Here is a 22439-nt window from a genome sequence, read left to right on the forward strand (position 1 = left end):
TGCATGTTGTTGGTGGGCAGGACTAGAGGTGAAAGTGTGTGGAGCAGTGGATGTGGCTCCTGCCTTTGTACCATAGGCTATATTCCAGCCAAACAAAAGTCAGAGGTTTCTGTACACACCAGACCTCACCATCATCCATCCAAACAGTCAAGTAACATTATCACATGGATCAATTTTATCGAGCCAAAACCTATTAAGAAGGACATGGAGCAGGCCCAGTGAGGGGTGTAGTCTGCCATACACTGACACCTTCCAAGGACCAGATGGAGAGGCCTGGAGGTTTGCATTCAGTCCCTGGGCCTGAGCTTTCTTTCCCTTCTGTAATATATTTGCCAACTAGTCGGACTAGCATTAGGCCATACAAAGTGGCTTCAGTCTGTAGAATTGAATCAAAATCTCTCACTAATAACCTAGGGGGTAAACTAGGTTTCCTATTTGAGGTTGCACCTCAAAATCTGGTTGCAGTCACTGCACAACCAAAGGAGTCATAGATCACGCATGTAAACAGCCCCCAACTGCATTGTTTCACCTATTTGCAGAAAGTGTATGTGCCTCTGTGACCCACAAGAGCAAGACTAATCTGCTACTCACACAGTATTGTTATTAGCTTTGGGCAAGTGACTTACAGACTTAGAGGTGGTGTAGGGGTTAAGAAGAATCCCACAGTGTATATTGCCAAATCACCAACTTCTCTGGTTGTCTCCCTCTCCTGCCTATAATGAACTCACTGGCTGGTGATAGTGGTGATCTTTATTGGTCTTTATTATTGCAAATTAGAAATAAGTGAATTGGTATAGTTTGATTTTCTCATTAGTAAGACATTTGCTTCGGTTAGACTGGGGCATGCTGTATTTGCGAAACATGACCAGAAAACCAATAGACTCATTTTTAAAAAGCTGGTTAAAGAACATAAATAGCACTTTTGAGATGCAGAAGGTGCTGAAGGCATGTTCTCCTCACTGCCTGTTTATTAGTGACAGTTGAAACATGCTGCACATGTGCACACTGCACCTTTTTATGTCCGAAAGATACCTGCTCTTAGAGCAGCTCTGTTAATTTATGGGCTTGAGTTAATATTTACCATCCACAGAAATGTGTGTACTAAAATGTCAGAATGGTGGGATGAGTGCCCCTTCCCAGAACACATTCCTGGAGTCAAACTGGCATTATGGCTTTGCAAAACATGAATCTGAGAATGAATAACCATTCTGTCATTCTTCATTTAAATGTGCATGCTTTTTTGAAACTTGCTGATATCCAAACATAACACATAAAGTAACAGTTAATCAACCCTTGACCAAGTCAGTCATTAGCTTGTTGACTTAAATTCCTGTGATACTCAACTTACTGTGATAGGATTTTTTCCATTGGAAGGAAATATTAGTTTTAATCTATTCCACGCTACTCACTCACTATAAATTATATAACCATTTATACAATGTGGGAAAGCTTTTGCCGCTTATCATTTCTCTTATCTATCATTTATTGCATACAGTTCTAATACAGTGGTGCCCCACAAGACGAACGCCTCGCAAGACGAAAAACCCGCTAGACGAAAGGGTTTTCTGTTTTGGAGGCGCTTCGCAAAACGAATTTCCCTATGTTCTTGCTTCGCAAGAAGAAAGCCCATAGGGAAATCTCCGGGGACCTCTTTTAAATGCTAGCGGTGGGGAGCAAAGCCTTCCCCCCCCCTCCGGCCTTCAGAAGAGGTCCAGGAAGGCCGGCGGGGGCCGAAAGGCTTTGCTCCCCACCGCCAGCATTTTAAAAGCAGTCCGGGATAGCAGGGAAGCGCTTCCCGCTATCCCGGATGGCTTTTGAAGGCAGGCGGGGGGGAGCAAAGACTTTTGCCCCCCCGCCCGCCTTCAGAAGAGGTCCTGGACCTCTTCTGAAGGCCAGCGGGGGGCAAAAGTCTTTACTCCCCCCTGCCTGCCTTCCCGGGAGAGCGGAGGGCTTTTGAAGGCAGGAGGGGGGGGAGCAAAGACTTTTGCCCCCCGCCCGCCTTCAGAAGTCTTTGCTCCCCCCCGCCTGCCTTCAAAAGCCGTCCGGGAGCATTTTAAAATCGCCCCGGGACAGCGGAGGAATTCTCCGCTGTCCCGGGGCGATTTAAAAGCCCCCGGGAAGGCAGGCAGGGGGGACAAAGACTTTTGCCCCCCGCCAGCCTTCAGAAGAGGTCCTGGACCTCTTCTGAAGGCTGGCGGGGGGCAAAAGTCTTTGCTCCCCCCTGCCTGCCTTCTCCGCGCCCTCGGGAGCGTTTCTCTGCTCTCCCGGGAAGGCAGGCAGGGGGGAGCAAAGACTTTTGCCCCCCGCCGGCCTTCAGAAGAGGTCGGGGGACAGACTGTCCCCGGACCTGGTCTGAAGGCGGTTTCCATAGGAACGCATTCATTGATTTTTAATGCATTTCTATGGGAAACCGTGCTTCGCAAGACGAAAAGCTCGCAAGACGAAAAGACTTGCGGAACGAATTAATTTCGTCTTGCGAGGCACCACTGTATTGAAGGTGCATAATGCCTTGGATGCTTGAATAGCTGAAACCAGCTTCCATGGTTGTAGCTCTCTGTAGCAGGGATTGTACTGTTTATTGTAGAAAAACAAGCTGCAAGAATGAACATTGTGGAGTCATGCCATATTAAAGGGGCATGGGAGTGTGCCTTGAGTACATTCTAAGCCTCAAAATTATACAGCTTATAAAAATGGCACCTGTTGAACTAATAACTTGAAAGTTGGGATATAGGAGCTACCTGATGGAGTCAACCAATGTGCCAAATGTTGACCTGCTCCATGTTTCCTAGCACTGTTGTGATTGATGGTGCCAAAAAAAAATTGTTAAAGCAGGTTTAAAGAGGCTACAACAAAAACTTTGCAAAACAAAACAACAAAAACACTATGCAACTTTGCATAGTGAAGATGATTTGCATGCAGAAATGGGTTGCTTAATCATTTACATTTCAATGCATTTGTTGGCCAGTTACTCTCCTCACTCCCAAAGGGCTCCCTCAGAATTTACATAAAGTATAAAGTTAGACAGTTGAGCTCACTGATCTTAGCCCCACACATTTTTTTCCCTGTTGCAAGACGATGTTGGAAACAGACAGTTTAAATAAAGAAGAGCTGTTCTGGATGAAGATTTTCAGCTCCTCGAGAGAGGGATGCTGTCAATTGCTGTGTCGAAGGCCATATTTTCCCATGAGTACAGTTATTGGTAGCGCTCTGCCCATCACTTCATCTGCTTGCTGCAGTCTGTGATGGTCTTTCCAGACAAAGTTTTCAGCAGTGAAGTTTTTCCAGCTGTTGTTCCAAAGGCTTTCTTCATGTCTTTGGACATTTTACCCTACAGGTACTAGAAATCTTGTCAGTTGGATGAACGTTGGTTACTGCAGTTATCCAATTTTAATTGGTAACTTAGTATTTGAGGAATTAAACTTTTGTCTAGATATTTTCATTTGTGTATTAGTTTGCAGTGATTAGCGCACGCACACACGTAAACTGACCAATTTTTGTTCAGGCAAGCATTTTTGTGAATCTCTTAAACAGATTAATATTTTCAATTTGTGGGTACCAGGATGAGGAATAGCCTAGGATTTTCTTAGTGCTGCATTTAAGCCGATTGAGCTGTGAGACTATTATTCTGCTCTGGGTTCCTCATGAGGAAAGAAATAAAACCTGTTACGAGGGTATAGTGAGGACCACACATGAGCTAACTTCCTTATGATTAGGAAATGTGAGAGGTCAGAGTTTTTGTTTTTTTATTTGTGGTGAATATCCAGGCCTCTTAGGGTTGTTGGGAGAAGAGGATCCTGTTCAAATCACTATAGCTGCCCTTTCCTACCAATTATTATTTGGCTGCTGGCTATAGCAGGGCAGCTATAGCCAGCAATGACAGATGAACCCATGATATTTGTGAAAGAATAAGTGCTCATTACAGGGAGAGAATAAGCGTTCATTACAGGCGGAAAGCAATAGCATGTGGCATCACGTGGTAGTTGCTTCATAATTATCACTCTAGTGCCGATTGCTGAGGCACCTCCCTTAGGTTGCCCTGTAATTCTAGTGCCCTGGATTTACAGCATCCTTTTCTGTGAATATTGCTCTGGGCCCTCAGCAGAACTTTTTGCTGAACATCCTTTTTATTTTTTGGTCTCTGCATGTATTTCCAGTGTTGTTTTTATTACCTTTTCCCTGGCCTTTTGGAGTTTCGCAAGGCCAGACTTTCTGGCTTTTTCAAGGAGGAACTGCTACTGCTGAGAGAGTAGCAGTAGTTGTCTTTTTAGATGTTGGAAGGAACAGTTGGCCTGTGTTGGCAGAAAGAAACAGGACTTCTAGCTCTGTGGCCTGATGAGAATTTCAGATTTGATGATCCTCTTTCTCCCTTGCTTCCAAACCTGGTGTGTCTAATCCACCAGTGGGCATTCTCAAAAGCTATCCCTGAGGTTCTGCTTGGCTTTGCTGTTTGGGTTTGTAGGGTGTGTGTGTGTGTTGAAGGGGGGGGGGATAATTTGCAACTACAGGCATCCCATTTACACGTGATCGACTTGAGTGTGACCGCGTATATGCGTGGAGCCAGGAAATAATGAAAGAATTCAATTCAAATCAGGAAATGGCATGAGAGGGCTGGAGAGTCCTTGTGGCTCATGAGGAGACTCTCCCCGAAGCCAGAAGAGGACATCAGTGAGGGTGGAGGAAGCCCTGAAGAAACCAGAGGAGCAGTGAGGCTTTGTTTACACTGTTCAACCTCCCTGTCTAACAGCTAGTATGCGAGGTAGCGCAGCAGCTGCTCTCTGATGTGTTCTCCTGCCTCCTGCCGGCCCCAGAGCTTCAATTTTAGTTGTGGATATTTTTGGATACAGAATTTATGGTACGGCAAAAAAACTGAAAAAAGAAAAGTGGCAGAGAGGGCATTTAAAAGGTGTTTAGGAGGTACTCCCTGCTTTACATGATCTTCACTCATGTGCGTAGGACCCTGGAATGTAACCCCCCATGTAAGTGGGGGGTGGGGTGGGAGGTCTCGTCTGTAGAAATGCTCCAGAAACGCTTGCCTTTGGTTCAGGGTCAGGTATCTGAGTTATTGCAAAAGTGCGCAGTTCCTAAAGATGCCAGACCTTTGGGGGGATGGTTTGCTGCTAACAGACAGCCATTGTGGCTGTGCTAGCTTAAAGATGTTTCACACAGATGGTGTTTAGTAAAAGGTAATCTCTCACAGTAAAGAAGAAGTGAAATTGGTAAAGTCCATGCGTGGTTCCTCCCCACCCCTTTCTGTCTTCACTCTCACCTTTAAGTATCAGTGCTAATGCAGGCTCCCAATTTCCTCTGGCTTACTTGAAGTGGTTCTTACGGTTGTGTTGGGGAGGGTGGGGCATATGTTGGCTTCCTTCCTTTCTGTATTCACAGCTTAAAAAAAATAAAAAATAACACACACACTCCCCAACAGTTTGGTGCCAAAAGATTGCTGCCATGCGGTATCTTTTCTGGCAGGACATTTGTGATCTTTGGCACTGCGACTGTGTTGGTCTGCTTTGTTTAGGGCAGTTGTTCTCTAACTTTTTTCTCTGGGTCGCACTTTCAGAATAATTTTTTTAATTGATAGAAATGCAGTGGAAAACAAAAAGAAGCACCTCCTAGTAGTGCTTGTTTTGTAACATAGAACACAACTACAGCTCCACGTGGGCAAAATATTTCTGCATTGCTGGGAATTTGAGTAGATGACCCTTAGAGTCCCTTCCAACTCTGCAATTTTGTGATACTGTAAAGCTTTATAACAGGCATAGGCAAACTTGGCCCTCCAGATGTTTTGGGACTACAATTCCCATCATCCCTGATCATTGGTCCTGTTAAAACAAAAAAATTCCTTCCAGTAGCACCTTAAAGACCAACTAAGTTAGTTCTTGGTATGAGCTTTCTTGTGCATGCACACTTCTTCAGATACACTTCAGATCAGTGTATCTGAAGAAGTGTGCATGCACACGAAAGCTCATACCAAGAACTAACTTAGTTGGTCTTTAAGGTGCTACTGGAAGGATTTTTTTTGTTTTGACTATGGCAGACCAACACGGCTACCTATCTGTAACTGGAACATTGGTCCTGTTAGCTAGGGATGATGGGAGTTGTAGTTCCAAAACATCTGGAGGGCTGAGTTTGCCTATGCCTCCTTTATAATATGGTCATGGGATAGCCAGAAAGTAAAAAAAACAAAAAACAAAAAAACAAAAAAACAATTCAGCTACATAAGAACATGAATCATTCTCAAAATACAATATTGATTGTCCTTGAATCTTCCCACCACAATTGCTATTCTCTCCTGCCACAGCCTTTGAGAACCACTAGTTTTGGGACACATTACCTGGGTACAAGCTTAGGTGTTTGGTGTTATGCAAGAGTAGCTTCTTCAGCTCATGTGGTAAGTTTGTCTGTATCATGTTTCGAGAGTGCTATAATTTATACTACCACAATCTTTATGAGAACCTATTTGGTAACAACGTTTTATTAAAATGTTAATGCTTGCATATGCACTATTATTGTTTTTATATGGGGTTTAATGTTTTTTATATTCTAGGTTGCTTTGGGGCACTGTCCTGTGCATGAAGAAAGGTTAATAAATATAAATAGATAAAGAAGCAATATATTTAGCTGTACTTAGCATGTGGTTGCTAGTGCACTCTATGCAAGTGGGAGACTTCTGTCTCTGACATAGCTAATGTTCAGTGCTAGAAATAACCAGTAAGTTTTGTATGTGGACCGTTTGGACCACATCTCAGCCATTTCTGTTTTCTGAAGCTTAAAATAACCACAACCCCACAGGATTATGTCAGTATTATGATTGCCACAGGTCAGGAAGGCTGCTATTGTCGGATCTCTGGTCAAGATACGTAACACAGGCAGAGTTCCTCCACCCTCATGTTTTGAGGTTACAAAGTCATATGTTGGGAGGGTCCCACAGACACTCAGCAGTCCAAGTGGTTCTTTTCTTTACTATTGCCATGGAAATCAGGCCTTTTCATAGCCTCATAGGTATGGAAGCAAGTGACTAATCTTGGAGTACTTTTACATAGTCTTCTACAATTTCCACAGAACAAACCTGAGGTAAACTTTCAGAGAGCAAAACTTGTGAAGCAAAGATTTCATCTCTTTAGTACTGTTTCTATATGACTGGTGGATGATCCGTCTCCCTGCCCCCTTTTTTTGCTCTGTTGCTTGTGCTTGCACTTTTATTTCCTCTTCCTTCCTTTTTTAAAAAAAATCCATTACAATCCACTCCTTCCCTTTTTGTCTTCCTTCTCACATTCTTGCTTAGGTATTTCTGATATGCCAAACTTGATTCTTAGGCTGATTCTTGAGTGTTCCATTTCTACCTCCTGTGATGGTGCGTGCAGCATGCACTGTATTTTTCACTCTATAAGATGCACCAGACCATAAGACACACCTAGTTTTTGGAGGAGGAAAACAAGAAAAAAAAGATTCTGAATCTCAGAAGCCAGAACAGCAAGAGGGATCGCTGCGCAGTGAAAGCAGCGATCTCTCTTGCTGTTCTGGCTTCTGGGATAGCTGCGCAGCCTGCATGCGCTCCATAAGACGCACACACATTTCCCCTTACTTTTTAGGAGGGAAAAAGTGAGTCTTATACAGCAAAAAATACGGCATTTCAAAGAATCACATAATTGAAAGGGACTGTGAAGGTCATAGAGTCTAGCCCCCTGTTTTGCCCAATGTGGGGCTCAAATACATGACCCTGAGATTAAGAGTCTCATGCTCTACCAACAATTTTGCAGGAGTGACTAGATATCCCAGTGTGAGTGTGTGTTCATTAGTCTGGCACAGATTCTGGGGGAAGGGGTGTTCTGAAAGTTATCCTAGTCCATATCCCCTCCCCACCTCATCTGCTGTTAAATTTGATAAGATACATGGGCTTGTACCATGCCCATATTTTTCCCCAGTGGGGCAATTTAGGATGGAAAATGGGCAGGAAGGAAAGCACCCCTTCCTCTAGAACTGCTATTCTGACCTAATTTACAGGCCTAACAGCCGTGTATTAAAATGTTACAAAAGGGTGGGGGCTTTATGGGGACTTGAGTCCTTCCAGAAGATGGGTTTTGGGTTTTTTTGAGGCTTTGTGTTGTGATTATGAGCAAGGAGTACTATTGGAAAATTCATGGACTTTAGAATATGTGGTTTTAATGCTTTAATAATCTTCTAGGTGGTGCATTTGCATGTGGTGTTTATGAATTGCATCACCATTAAACTGCTTAAATCAGTATGTGAGATTTTAAAACCTTAATAAATGTCAGTCAAACAATAATCAAATGTAATCACAGTAGATTCCAAATCACAATAAAAATGTAGAACAAAAAGGGTATCCCTTAAGGTGGAACAGGTATTTTTTAATTAGGCCTGTCACTTGATTAAATTTTAGTGGATGATGCATCCACCTTCTTACCAACTGATTAAATATATATGATAACAACAGCAATTGAGGTGAGCTTTTCAGATCCTAAGTATGGTGTGAATTTTCATTTCTAGTAGGAAGGGCCCTCTTTAGCGGCACAGAACATTAAATATCGTGTGTAGAAGTCTGTTTCCACCTGTGTGTGTTCATTTCTAATGTTTGTTATGTGGAAGTTGACATGTTGTATCTTTGCTTTTCCACTGCAGTCCTGAATTCAGTGATAATTGGGTGAATTTTCCTTGTATTTGGAACATTAACATTGTGGTCACATGGGATGCAGCTTGGGGTGATGTCATATATCCACCTAAACAATCACCAGTGCATCTGAGTGATTTTAAACCGTTAGTATGCAGTATTCTGTAGTTGTCCTTGGCAGAACTGACATGAAGAAATCTGTTGCTCTGAGAGTGCCTTTGTACTTTACATAGCTAATCACATGTGGTCTTCCAGACTTTTCCTTTGGACCTCTGCAAGTTATGCTGTCTACTGCAGCGTTTGGAATCACTCCATTGTATGACATTGTGTATTGTCCTCCCACCCACCCCCAATACTGCAGCCAATGATGTGAGGGAAAACTCACTACATGATGATTGGCAAGTGATTCTCTATTTGCAGCATTTTGTGTAGTTCCGCCTTTCAACAGGAATAGAAAACTATTCTAATTGTAGTAATAAAAAGTCTGATGAAGAGTTAGATTCAGGTTTAGCCAAGACAATGGTTGATTTTGAGCAAATTTTCTTAAGTCTCAGGTTTCCACCTCCGAAATAGGTTAAAGAGCTATGCTGCACACAAAAATGGACGAAAGACATCAGTCATATACAAAGTATACCAACTTTCTGGCTATGAAAAATAGAAGTCTGTCCTTTTTATCATTTGTTGTGATGATGCATACAGCAAGCTGGCTGACCTCTACAGTATCCAAGCACAGGAAGACCCATTAAAAGGTTAATGTATTCCTGTCAAGTTTCGCTGGCGCTTCTTGGCTCACACTGTTAATTTCTTGAGATTTTTGTAACCTCATGTTACATATAAAACCTTGGATGCTGTTCTGTGCCCTCCAGATCTTGAACTCCTCTGCAGTGGCAGGTCAGATTTGGAAATTCAGATTTTTGACTTGGGAGGTAATTAGCAAAAGCTAATATCGGCTTCAGTCCCTTAACACACTGATAGAAAAGCATCCAGGAATGACTCCTGGACCTCAGAGATAAGCTGCCAGCTGCCACAGAGACTATAAAAGGGTGGTTCAAAGTCAAGCACAAACAGCTGACTTTTAAAAATGATTCTTGGTTTGTTGCTGTTGGTGACAGGAAGTCATGTTCCCCAAGCTGTCAGCTTCCTGCTTTTATTTTTTCCATTCCATCCACAGCAGATCAGAGTCTTTGTCATAAGATAGCTGTCTCCTCCGGCGGAGCTGTTCACCATCTGACCTAGGAAGGGGTCCACCCTTTTCCTTCAAAGAAATGAGCAAATGAATTTCAGTGTACTCTATTTTCACTAGTTGAATATCTTTTTAATGCTTGTTTTTGTTCTCCAGTAGAGCTTAAATTTCTCAGAGAAATACTCTCTTGAGAATGAATGACTTAGGCATATAGGCACTACAAATGGACTTAATATTTGCTAGAAACAGGATTGTGTTTTTTTGTAATTAAGTGGAAAGGAGATATTGATGATCAGAATATTCTTATTGGGATGTGTGTATTTTATATTTTTATACTGGAATGCTGTAAAGGGGGGATGCTTTCTTCAAGTGTCAGGTTAGCATAACTGCAGATTCTTTGATAGTATAACTTTTGGGAGAGCAGATCAGCACAATTCCCTGTCAAACCCTTTCAAACCTTGTATTTAATTCCTAGAGCTGCAGTCTTTGTCAAGCTATCAGCTGCTGTATTCCTTTGTAAAACTACTAGTGTGCATGTATCTCTAAAACCATAGCTGCTTTAGTGGGAGAACCTTCCAACACAAGGGACTTGGTGTATATGTGTGTGTGTGTGTGTGTGTGTGTGTGTGTGTGTGTGTGTGTGTGATGCAGACCTCAGACTGAGGAGCATTTGTTAGCAAGCTTCCTGGTCAGTTAAAAGTGCTTCCTGTTTTGTCCTGAGAGCCCAACTTGTCTGGTGTGATGGAAAATGTTTAACCCTTTCCCAACTGGACTTGGGTTGGTGCTTGTTCTCCACACCCCTCCTGTTAGCCTTTAATAGTTTTGGCTAAATGTTTAGCAGGATTTGAAAGAAGTCAGCTAGATAGATTTGAACACATGGTTTGTGGGACAGATCACAGCAGCCCAGAGTGGGAAGCACCATACAGTGGCTGGCCCCAGCTTCTCTGTAGCAAGCCTTAAAACTGCAGGGGTTTTTATTTTAAAAGCCTAGTTCTGACAGGTGTGTGTGTGTGTGTGTGTGTGTGTGTGTTGTGTGTAGGGGGGGGAGATGAAAGCAGTGATTTAGATAAAGCTGATTTCTGAGCAGGGAAACGAATGATGTGCTTCTGGTGATGCCAGCATCTGCGGCTGAGTAATCCTTTTCCTGTTTGCGGGATTTTTTTTCTCTTTTCAGAACGCCGCCTGAAGCTGGTCCACCATGCCATTAGTAACAAGGAACATCGAGCCAAGGCACCTGTGCCGTCAGACATTGCCTAGTGTTCGGAATGAGCTGGAATGCGTGACCAACATCACCCTGGCAAATGTCATTCGACAGCTGGGCAGCCTGAGTGAGTACCATGGCCAGCCTGCCTGCTGCCCTCAGGAGCTGCTAGGCTCTTGATTCAGCTGCCTTCTCTCTCTTCTTGTGTTCCTATTTCTCCCCCATCTGTCTTCCATGGGTAGTGCTAAAAGATCTTCCTATGAAACCTCCTTGAACCTTCTCTCTCCTCCTTGAATTTCTCCCTCCTCTACTCAACCAGTCTGTGTTGGAGAGGGATGAGCAGGGGATGACTGCAGCTGAAGCACAGCTGGAAGGAATACAAGACAGGCAGCCTCCATACAGAAGCGCTGGGCTAAGAACCTTCAATATGTTGAGCACATTATCAAGTGTCCCTCTCATTTGTTTTCAGTATTTAGTGTGCTAGTATTCCTTTTTATCAGATTCCTGTCATAATGCAGATGCAGCTACTTACTGATTTGAAGATTATGCATGTACCACATTGTATACTGAAATTCCCTCATGGAGACTATGAACTGTCACTCTATTTGGTTTCTTCATGCTGTTTATTTCTGCGGATGATGAATACGTTTTGGCTTTTATTTAGCTGGCTTTGTAAAAGGGCAGGATTACTACATGGGCAGAGATTTAAAAAGAGAGAAATCGGCCACTTGGGTCTTTGTTACTCTTTTAAAATCATGATGGGATTGGAGTTGCATTAACTCTGTTTCTCTAGACTTTTTACTTTCTAAAATGCTTGCAAAGGGGTCCTCATATACTCTGTGAGGTAGATACTTGTTAGAGAGTGCCTGTTTAAAGCTATGTAGGGTTAAGGTTGAATAGCTGTGTGAATTGATTTAAATAAAGTTGTTTTTTAATGCACATATTTCCTGAACAAGCGTACCTGGTTGCAATTAGGCAATTAAAACAACTGATTTGCAACTTTTAGAGCTTTTTACAAGCAAAGAGCAAAATCAAAAGCTTTTTGGTCACGAAGATATAGGTCTTTTGCACTGAGAAGATATAGGTCTTTTGTTTGGTTTTCTCCATGTTCATGCAAGGATACTAAGCAAGATCACTTACTTGATTACTTAATTGAACAAAATGGATCACATATGAGTAAACATTCATAAAATCACCCTTTAAGTATCCATATCTTTGTAGAAGCAAGGGCTAATACAATATGTATGCGGATGAGATAGAATCCTCCTCTTCTTAGGTGTCATCTGAGCCTGCCTGTATCTGGGCTGCTGCTTTTTTCCTTTCCAGCATAAGGGAGACTGTTCAAGGAGGTAGGTTTGTGGGCTGCGTACCACTTTCTTTAATGTGGTTCCTTGTGGAGTTGCAAAATGTAGTGCGTCTGTTTCAACTGGGCCAGCATACCATGGCTGGAAAGCAACACAGCAAGCCCTCAACGTACACAGGGGTTACATTCCAGGGCTTGTGTCCAAAGCCAAAATCGTGTATAGACAAAACACATTAGGTGCAATGGCAGGTGGGATTAATAAGAAGGATATTGACATGCTGGAATGCGTGAGGAGGAGGGCGACCAAGGTGCTAAATGGTCTGGAAGCCAAGCCTTATGAGGAACAGTTTAGCTTGGAAAAGAGGAGACTAAGAGGAGATAGCCCTTAAGATATCTTAAGGGCTGTCACATGGAAGATGGAGCAAGCTTGTTTTCTCCTTCTCTAGAGGGTAGGACTCAAACCAATGGATTCAAGTTGCAAAAAAGGAGATTGTGACTAAGCACCAGGAAGAACTTTCTGACAGTAAGAGCTGTTTCACAGTGGAACGGACTCCCTCGGGAGGTTGTGGGCTCTCCTTCACTGGAGGTTTTTAAGCAGAGGTTGGATGGCCATCTGTCATGGATGCTCTAGTTGATTCCTGCATTGCAGGGGGTTGGACTAGATGACCTTTGGGTCACTTCCAACTGTACAATTCTGCAATTCTGTGATTGCCGAAGTCTTTTATCCTGGATGCCTGCCCCTCCTTCCACTTTTAATTGTTTTGCCAAGCATGTGAAGCTGAATGCACACAAGTTAAATGTGAGTAAGTTGCAGGCTGCATCCATAAAAGGGATGGCCTAGGAAGTCGGCAGACTCAGAAATCCCATCTCTGCCTCCCCAGGGATAGGCCAGTTCCCTTGGGTGCACAATGAGAAAATAAAATGTGTGTCAAATTCATTAGCAGGTGATACCATTTATCAAGGGTATGTGTGCTAATATCAATGGAATGGCCAGGACTGCACCAGAATAAAGCACAGTTCCCACAGTACAGGGTTTCAAAAGAGCCATCCGATAATACTATTTGATAAAGAGTATATATCAGTGCAGCTTTACTTGTGTTGTGTTTTTTTAGATGCACATGCATAGACTCAGACTGTATATGAGTTGCACTGATAACTTAATGTGCAAATGCATAATACAGTATCAATGCACTCTTCTCTCTTTTCATGGTGAAACAGCTTGAAATGTAAGTGTGGCTATCCAACACTATAAATGGACTGGTTCAGTTCCATGAGAGTGGGAATAAATTTCCTTTCAAGCAGGTTATGGGCAGAACATAGCTCTGTGGTTGAACACATGGCATTTAGAAAGTCCCAGGTTCAGTCACTGGCATCTCAATGTCAAGTGATCAGGTTTTGGGTGGTGGGAGATATTTGCCTGAAGCATTAAATTGCTGCTGCTAATCAGAGTACACAGCACAGGGCTAGAATTTATTTTGACTTTATGTAAGGCAGCTGTATCTTCATATATACACAGAAACTTATTCCCTTGACAGAAGTCTAGTTGCAGTGCAGGCACCCCTTTTTGTGTGAGGGAATATACAATAAAAGCAAGTATTCCACAAAGCTGTTTAGGGGAACTCCTGCTCTTCATCCAGGTCTAACTAACAGTGAATATTGTTTAAACATCTTATGTGGTCTTGCTGACAATGAGAACCCACTGCTAGCAATACTAAAGAAAACAAATATTCTAAGTTATTTTGTTGTGCCCACAGCTTTTATGGGTGGGCTTTGAGGCTGGTATATCTCCGAAGTCTGGCATCTGTATACATTTTGTAGCTATTAGTAGCTGAGGCTTGATTGGTGGCGATGCTGAAACTGAATTGCTTTCCCAGAGTTTCTAGCAGCTGACTTGTAAGATTCCATTAGCTGGCTTCTGCTTTCAAGGCAGCATCACCTGTCTTGCTACCTTTGCTTCCACCTAAACGTATTGAAGTGTTTTTCATTTAAGACTATTTACAGTGGTACCTCCGGTTGTGTAAACCTTGGGATCCGACCCGGAGCTCCGGAACGGATCCTGAGGTTTCAGCAACCGGAGGTGCCTGTTCTGCGCATGTACGTGGTAGAGTGCTTCTGCGCATGCTTTCGCAACCTGAAGTTTACATTACCCGAGGGTACCATAAGCCGAGGTTCTGCTGTACTCACAAAAATGGTGAATTTTTGTACTTGTAGCCTGCCTTTCAGCCCTCTGGGACCTTCAGGGCTACTCACTAGATTTGACACTGCTTGGGGATGAGGATCTCTCTTCTTTAAATCCTTCCCTGATTTCCTTTGTGTTATACTTTAAGATTTACGTAATCCACTGTGCTTGCATGAGAAGTTGACCTGCAGAGCTAAACTGAATACTGAATGGTTTACTTTGCTTTGTTGGCTTCTTAAATACACCAAACACTGGTTTAGCCTACTTGGGTACCAGTGGGAACTTCAAGTGTTCTGTAGTTTTGAATTTCATCTTTAAATTTTAAATTGCTTAACTTCAGGTTTCTTCCTTCAGAATATTTGTTGTAAGTGTCTAGTCTGGCAGGAACATTAACATCTCCCAACTCAAATTCAGAGGCATTGTTTTCAACCTTGAAAGCACCTTGCTTTTTTTGTGCTGCCACCTGCAAGTAATAAATGACTCTGTGCCTACTGTGAAAGAGAGCCGAGAGATGGGGAGTTTCTTTTGGCAGCATTTAATGAAGTGAGTCTTTTTGAGCTTTTAGAGGACAATGAAATGTAGCTGTCATTGTGTGTCTATCCAGTAGACCATCCTAGAAGCTAAAGAGATCACAGACCCACAAGATGAAGGCTAAATGCAACAATATCATCTGATTCATGGCTGCCCTCCTTCTTTATTACTTTATGGAAGTCTTTAAGTTTTCTGTTTCGCTTCCTTCCTTGTTTAATGATGCTGTGGAAGGGTCATGTTTAGCTAGATTGGTTTGTAGACTTTTCCCCTACATGATTTGCTTGTTACAAATGTCCTGATTAAGAGAGCAAAACGTGACTGTTTCCAGTCATTCCCTCCTGAGATAAGAGGACTAAAATATTTATGTATAAATACTTAGCACACCTATGCATGCACATACGATTTCTGGCACCCCTCTACCAATTGACATGTGGGGTACATAACTAAACTATAATGAAAAAGGAGCTTTTGCCAGATTGCTTTATGGCACACAGAGAGCAAGAAACTGTGCATTTAGAATTATAACATTCTGCTATTCTTTTTCAGGTAAATTTGCTGAAGACATATTTGGAGAGCTTTTTACTCAGGCAAACACCTTTGCCTTTCGTGTAAGCTCTCTAGTCGAGAGAGTTGACCGCCTTCAGATCAAAGTTACTCAGCTGGATCCCAAGGAGGAGGAAGGTAATGGTGCAAAATTGATACACTTTTAGGCCAACTACGCTAAATTGCAGCTGCGAAATGCTTGTGGACTTGGAATGAACTTGACACCTGCAGACTGTCAGAGTGTGGTCAGCTAACTTGCTTATCGCCCCATGGATGTGTGTGTCACTTGGTAGTAGTGGCAAAAATGAGGACCTCTTGCTCCCCTGCTCTGCAGGTTTAGGGACACACATGCATAAGCCTGATACAGCAGCAGGCACCTTTTTTTCCTTGTAGCTCCCTCCAAAGAGCTTCTGTCCCCTTCTCTTAAGTTGCACTGTTTAGTTCTTCCTGAAGGCCATGCAAGTTAGCTGCAGTGATTTTGGAGCAAGCTGAAATTGGAGGGCTTAATGAAGCAAAAATATAATCTGTAAGGATTCTGAGCTTTATTGGCCTCCAGAGATTTTTTAGAAGGTGGTAGTTTTTGTCAATAACCATAATTCTCTGTTGTAATAAATATGTTCCAGTACCTGGCTGCTATATGACTAGTCATTAGACGAAAGAGGGGTTTTGGTTTTTTATGGGTGTGGGTGGAGGTGAACTGGTCAAAGGCCAATTCTACTTGGAAGTTTTTCTGAATGCATATAGATCTTCTCTTTGATTAAAGGGGGTTTCTCTCCCCCCCCCCCATGTTCTGTTTTTGTGTGTATGTTTCTTTTCTTTTTTAAAAGCATAATTTCAGGGGATACTGTCTTGAAAGCTTTGTTGATGTGGCAGAAAGATCCCATGTTGTGACAGCAGAGAGTATTGAGAACTATAACTGGGCAAACATTGGCTTAGGTTGTGTTTGAAGTGGCTTTATTTTCCTTATTCTTTCATTTCTCTCCTCTTAGTGTCTCTGCAAGGTATTAACACCAGGAAAGCCTTCAAAAGCTCCACAACTCAGGACCAAAAGCTCTTTGACAGAGACTCTCTCCCTGTGCCTGTCCTTGAAACTTATGGCGTTTGTAATATGCCTCCACCTCTTAATATCCTCTCATCCTACAGGTAATGCAACTTATGCTTCTAGCTAAGTGGGGAGGCTGCCCATTCAGTCGAGAAGGGAATGGACCTGCTTTTAAAGGGCTTTCTTCTGTAAAGACTGTGGCATGGTCCAGCTAGCCCATAAGAAAACCTGCTGACTCACCAAGGGGCCAGCGGACCTTCCTTACAAAGGCTAAAATGTCTTGGCCTTTTTAGTTGAGAGAAAAGTTGATGAGAGTGGTGGGCAAAGACTACACAATACAGATTTGTAACATTAGGGAGATGGGGAAACTTTTTCTGCTACAGTACTAGAACACTCAGTTGAAATTAGGAACTGGTTTTGAAAAAAGAAGAAGCACTACTTCACACAGCATGCAGTTGACTTCTGCATCACTCCCACAGTAACTGGTGATGCCTTCTAGTCTTAGAAAACTGTTAAAAAGCAGTAAACAAATCTGTGTAATATAGGGCCCATCTGTGGTGGGTAGCCATGATACGTAAATGAAGCTGCCATGTTCAGAGCCTGCCTAGCCTGAGTATGCTGGAGATGTGCTGTGCATATGAGGCTCTAGAGCCAGCTAGCCAATCACTGCTCAGCTAAGTGAGTCTTTGCTGCAATTCAGCAAGATGGTTCTTAACATTGCCTTCTCTGCAGTGGAGGGATGTCTAATGCCATGAGCCTCTAGCCTGGATTTCCTTTAGCCAAACGGCTCAAGGGCCATATTTCTCCACCCGTAGCAGTAGCATAATTTCATGCTCCTTCTGCACACCCTTGCCAGACAAAGCATTTGACGGAACAGCACGTGCAAGGTGGAGAGTCAGAACAGGAGGGTTGCATGGTACATCCCTACCTTGCAAGTGCCCCTTCCAGTAGGAAATAAGAAGCTGCCCCTGCCAACGGAAGCCTTTTGCTTTCAAACGGAGGCTATGTCTGTCCATGAGGTCTACACTGGGCGTGGGCAAGTGTTTACCTAGCAGCTCCCTATATTATTTCCTGATGTGTTTCCCAATGTGTTATGGGAAGAGGCTGCTATTTAGTGGTAGTGCTCACACTTTCCATGCAGAAGGATCCAGCTTCAATCCCTGGCATCACTAGGCAGAGCTGGACTCTGGCCTGAAACCACGGAGAACCACTGCCAGCCAGTGTAGACATTATGGAGCTAGATGGCAGGGGTCTTATGTGGCCTGGAGGCCTCCATTCAGCTCTCCCAGCTACTGAGGTTATTTGTAACCTCCCTTTTGGGAATTTTGAGAATTGATGTGCTTTGAAAAACAGTTCAGTGCTTTGTGGTATAGATTTGTAGTCATAGCAGTAAATAAGTTTCTGTGGTGGCAAGCCTAGCATATAACTTTGGTGTTTGTTCATGCAAGCTCTTTTGTGTAATCTTGCTGTTCCTTTCTTACTCCCTTTGTGCAATTTGCAGTGCATACATTTGCACGTATTATTGCCTGAAGTGGGTGCAGACAGTTCTTCTGAAAAGTGTGATTGTCTGTTGGTCCTTTTGCATCTCCAGAGACTGATACATCCTTGAGGAGAATGTGCCAGTGATACCAGACAGCTTTTCTTTGCTTGCCATCTAATTATGTCATGTCATCTTGTGAAGATAGTACACATGGTGCAATCGGAATGGGATCAGGGTTAAGAATACACATATTTACTCAGTCCCCATCAACAAATATTATTTAAATAGGTAAAAAGTAATTACTGATAGCTGGAGGCAGCTGTCTTTGAGATGCGACTGCACTGCAGTGGAGGTGTGTGGCTGTGGGCTAGTGACTGAGAACCTGTTTCCTCTCCATGATCAGGGACTATGGGGTGTCCCATCCCCAGTTTAAACAGGTGTTTCCTTCTTTCAGGAGCAGCCAGATGGGTGGAGTATAAATAATAAATTATTATTATTATTATTCCTTCTCAGCCTACTTATTAGAGCAGAGAATCTCTGCTCATCTTAGAGTGGGTGGGAAGAGTAGAGAAAGAAACCCACCTAATACTTAACACCAGTCTTAATATACTTCCAGGTGTGGCCTCTTCCATTTTTCCCCTCCTCTTCCTTGCTTGTCTTAGAAACTTAGAAGCTGTCAGCCCAAGTTTGGAGGACTTGCAGCCTCTTATCAGCCCCACACTTACTGAGCTGCAGCCCATCGTGTCTGATTGGACTATTTGTGAGAAAGCAACCAGTTTAGACTCTTTCCCACATGGGAGTCGCAGTCCAACAACATCTGAGAGGGTAACAGGTTCTCTAACCCTGATGAATACTGTGAAAAATTGCCTTCTGCACCTGGAAGGCACAGCAGATGCCCTGGCTAGTGCAGGATGGGATGGAAAGATTCAATCCTCTTCCACCTGCCCCAGACTGTTTTTAAAAAAGGTCGGGGGATGTTTTCATTCTTGGACCACAGCGTTTGCATCTGAAATTTGGTGCATCTTAGTTGGGCTTTAGGTAAACATTTGACTGTCTTGTGGTGAGTCAGAGTCTCTCTCTCTCTCTCTCTCTTCCACCCCCTCCTAGGGATGACGGCAAAGAAGCACTTAAATTCTATACAGATCCATCATATTTCTTTGATCTTTGGAAGGAGAAAATGCTGCAGGACACGAAGGATATCATGAAAGAGAAGCGGAAGCATAGGGTAAGATGAAGGGTATATTTTGCTCTTTGTGGGTTTTTTATCCCTTAAACAGGGAAAGGCAAGATATAAGATATTGCCACTGTCTGAATCCAGGCAGCCCTTTTTTGAAGTGGACATGAACAGACAACAGGGTTGGTTCTTTTTATTTCAGTTTAAGTAGATAAAGTGGAATCAAATCTGCATCATTGGGTGTTTGTGCTGCGACAAGTCATGCTATTTATTTACCTGTGGAGATAATATTTAGAGGCTCTTCACAAATTCCAGTGTGGTGTTAACATCTTTTCATTGAATATAGTGAGATTTGCATCAGAGTAAACACAAATACATAGGATTGGACTACAAGCTCTTTACTCTGAAGAAAAATCTGGCTTTTGTACTTATTTGTTGTAACTCATCAAGGCTATCTTTAACATTCTGGAAAATAATTAAGTGCATTAGGAACATTTTCCTCCCTTTCCTCTGCAGTGTGTCAATTGTGTGTTGGGATTGTGCTCAGATGAAGCTTTCCCAAAACTAACCCCTTTTCCCCTGATCTGAGGCCTGCAATCCCTGGGCAGGGCGGGGAATAAAGGGGAAGGACTGAAGCCTCACTTATTTACCAAAATGTCCATGGCAGAGTGGCAGGACGGGGAGAGAAGGCAAATGGGCTCCAACACAATATGCTAAAAGGTGTTTTCTCTTAACCAAATTTTCACACTCCCTCTCCTTGATCTCTTCTGAGGCAAAGGGAGCCATGCTTCTCTTTTGCTTTTAAAGGGATTGTGGCTGTGCAGATTGTGGTTTTATGGCACGTGCATGAAGGTAAAGGTAAAGGGATCCCTGACCATTAGGTCCACTCACGGACAACTCTGGGGTTGCAGCTCTCATCTCGCTTTACTGGCCGAGGGAGCCGGCGTACAGCTTCCGGGTCATGTGGCCAGCATGACTAAGCCGCTTCTGGCGAACCAGAGCAGCACACAGAAACGCTGTTTACCTTCCCACCAGAGCGGTACCTATTTATCTACTTGCACTTTGACGTGCTTTTGAACTGCTAGGTTGGCAGGAGCATGTGCATAGTTGCAGACAATTCAGTATAGAAGGAGTTTTTTGAAGGTAAGAAGTGAATGCTATTGGTCTCTTCCACCTGAGTTGCAGGCAGAGCCTTTTGGGAGCTGGGACACAAGGTTTGGCATATTAGTTGCTTCTCCTATGTCCTATGAAGTCATGGGTGAGGGGCAGCACTTGGTCATCTTTGTGTCTTTTGTTCAACATCATTGCAGGTTATTGTGGTAACTCATAATCCTTTTTATATATTTTCTAGAAAGAAAAGAAGGATAATCCAAACAGAGGAAATGTGAACCCTCGGAAAATCAAAAGCCGGAAGGAAGAATGGGAGAAAATGAAAATGGGACAGGAGTTTGTTGAGTCGAGGGAAAAACTTGGACCAGGAGGGTAAGAGCTTATTCAGCAAATGGTCTGCTTGGTTGATCTGAATATGATCCACATAGCTCTGCTGTTCCTCTGGTTTAACATTTCAATGCTACTCTTATTGTGGCTTTTACATTCTATCAATAATCCATTTGGTGATGAGGTTTTATAACAAGTCCAGGAGTGAAACGTTTGTCATAAGTTTGCAACTTGCTGCATGTGTGTGGTGCTTAGGGGAGGTTACTTAAAATTGGCTGAGAGTCTTTAACAAAGTGTTTTCAGAATTTGATTATCCTTGGGCTGGCTTCAGTGCAAGCACAGCAGAAGTGCAAAAAACAAAAATGCAAGGAGCTTGAGGTTTCCATTTCTTGAATAGCAGCCCTGTGTCACATGGCAGCCCACGTGGAAACTGGAGGGGCTCTCTGGCTGCTTGTGATCTGGCACAGAGGTGGTCTGTTGCTCAAAGCAAAGTCAAGATTCGTATTGAGCATGACCCACCCATAGGCATGCCTGAAGCAGCTTTTCAGATCCTAGCCCAAGTCAGTTTTCTGTATCTCTGGTACAGAAGTTCAAGGGCTTGGAAGCTGATTTCCCCACTTCTCAGATCTTCTTGATTTTGATAGCTGTCTGCAGGAGTCCTGTCTCATTCTGCTTTCACAAAAACCTCTCCCACTCCCAAATACTGCATGTTTATTGATTTGCATAATTCTGAAATGGGATAAAACGAAGAGGAAAATGAGCAGCTTTGTAATAGATGTTAAGTACGTGATAGTGGGTGCATGTAACTATACAGCCTGATGGATCGTCTTAAGGTAATAGCTGCTGAACTTGCATACTGGTGCTTGGAGCCATTGCAAGTGGTAATAGGGACTGAGGTAGCTGCTCCTGGTATGACTTACTGGAATTAAGGTCAGAGCATGCTCTCCAAGCTGGCCATTCTTCATGAGGAACACAGCCATTTATAAGAAGAGAATTCGCTCTGCAGAATCCAAATTGAGGGTACTTTCTTCACCCAAACTTGGCCACAAGCTGTGTGTTCCTGTTTGGCCCCAGCTCATGACTGTAGAGGTGGCACTTCGGACATGGCGTTCTGGCATTCAGAACAATTCCCAGCTGGTTAGCTTGGCAGCATTCTAGGCGGTAGCTTTCTACCCGGAGAGATAAGCACACAAGATGATTCTGGCTCTTTCTGATACTCCCTTAACAGAGAAGGGAGGGATTAGAAATGGAACCGTTTAGTAGCCTTTCTCCTTTTAGTTGAATCAGAGATTTAATGGAACTGTCCATTTCAAGGGTGAATGCCACAGCAGGTGGGGAGAAGATGGCAGGGACCAGGTTTAATGGCCACTTCCCCTATAAAAGAATGTGGCCTTCTGTTTTAGACCCATGTAGTATGAAGCTTCCACCCATTTTGCATTTTCCAAGCCTTCCTTTTAGGAAAAGAAACACTCATTTTTCTTCCATACCACATTCTTGTTTGTGGATTTTGCTTTTAGCTCTTGCCTTAGCTTCCACAGAATTGCATAATCGTAGTCTGAAGAACACCATTCCTGCCCTTTAAGTGAGTGGACTGGAAAGCTGTGTGCACTCAGGTTGTGGATACTTGTTTGTTCCTACTTCCTGTCCCTTAAAAGCATTAAAAACATAGCTTGTCTAAAGCTGCTCCTAAAATTGCTAGCATTTCTGTTGCAAAAGAGAATCCTTTGGCTGTGCTGG

General features: G+C 43.1%; 1 protein-coding gene across 3 annotated transcripts in view; it reads left to right on the plus strand.

The window, feature by feature from the left end:
• WASF2 (WASP family member 2) overlaps positions 1 to 22439 on the plus strand; it is a 48466-nt gene that overhangs the window by 15795 nt on the left and 10232 nt on the right. For all 3 annotated transcript variants that reach the window (XM_083750857.1, XM_083750859.1, XM_083750858.1), the window contains exons 2-6: positions 10987 to 11140; positions 15573 to 15707; positions 16559 to 16712; positions 19199 to 19316; positions 20617 to 20747. In XM_083750857.1, coding sequence (XP_083606983.1) covers positions 11011 to 11140; positions 15573 to 15707; positions 16559 to 16712; positions 19199 to 19316; positions 20617 to 20747 — 668 coding nt within the window. In that variant the 5' untranslated portion in view covers positions 10987 to 11010. The remainder of the gene's footprint in view (positions 1 to 10986; positions 11141 to 15572; positions 15708 to 16558; positions 16713 to 19198; positions 19317 to 20616; positions 20748 to 22439) is intronic.

This window comes from Podarcis gaigeae, assembly GCF_964106915.1.
Source record: "Podarcis gaigeae genome assembly, chromosome: 8".
Classification (NCBI taxonomy): Eukaryota; Metazoa; Chordata; class Lepidosauria; order Squamata; family Lacertidae; genus Podarcis; species Podarcis gaigeae.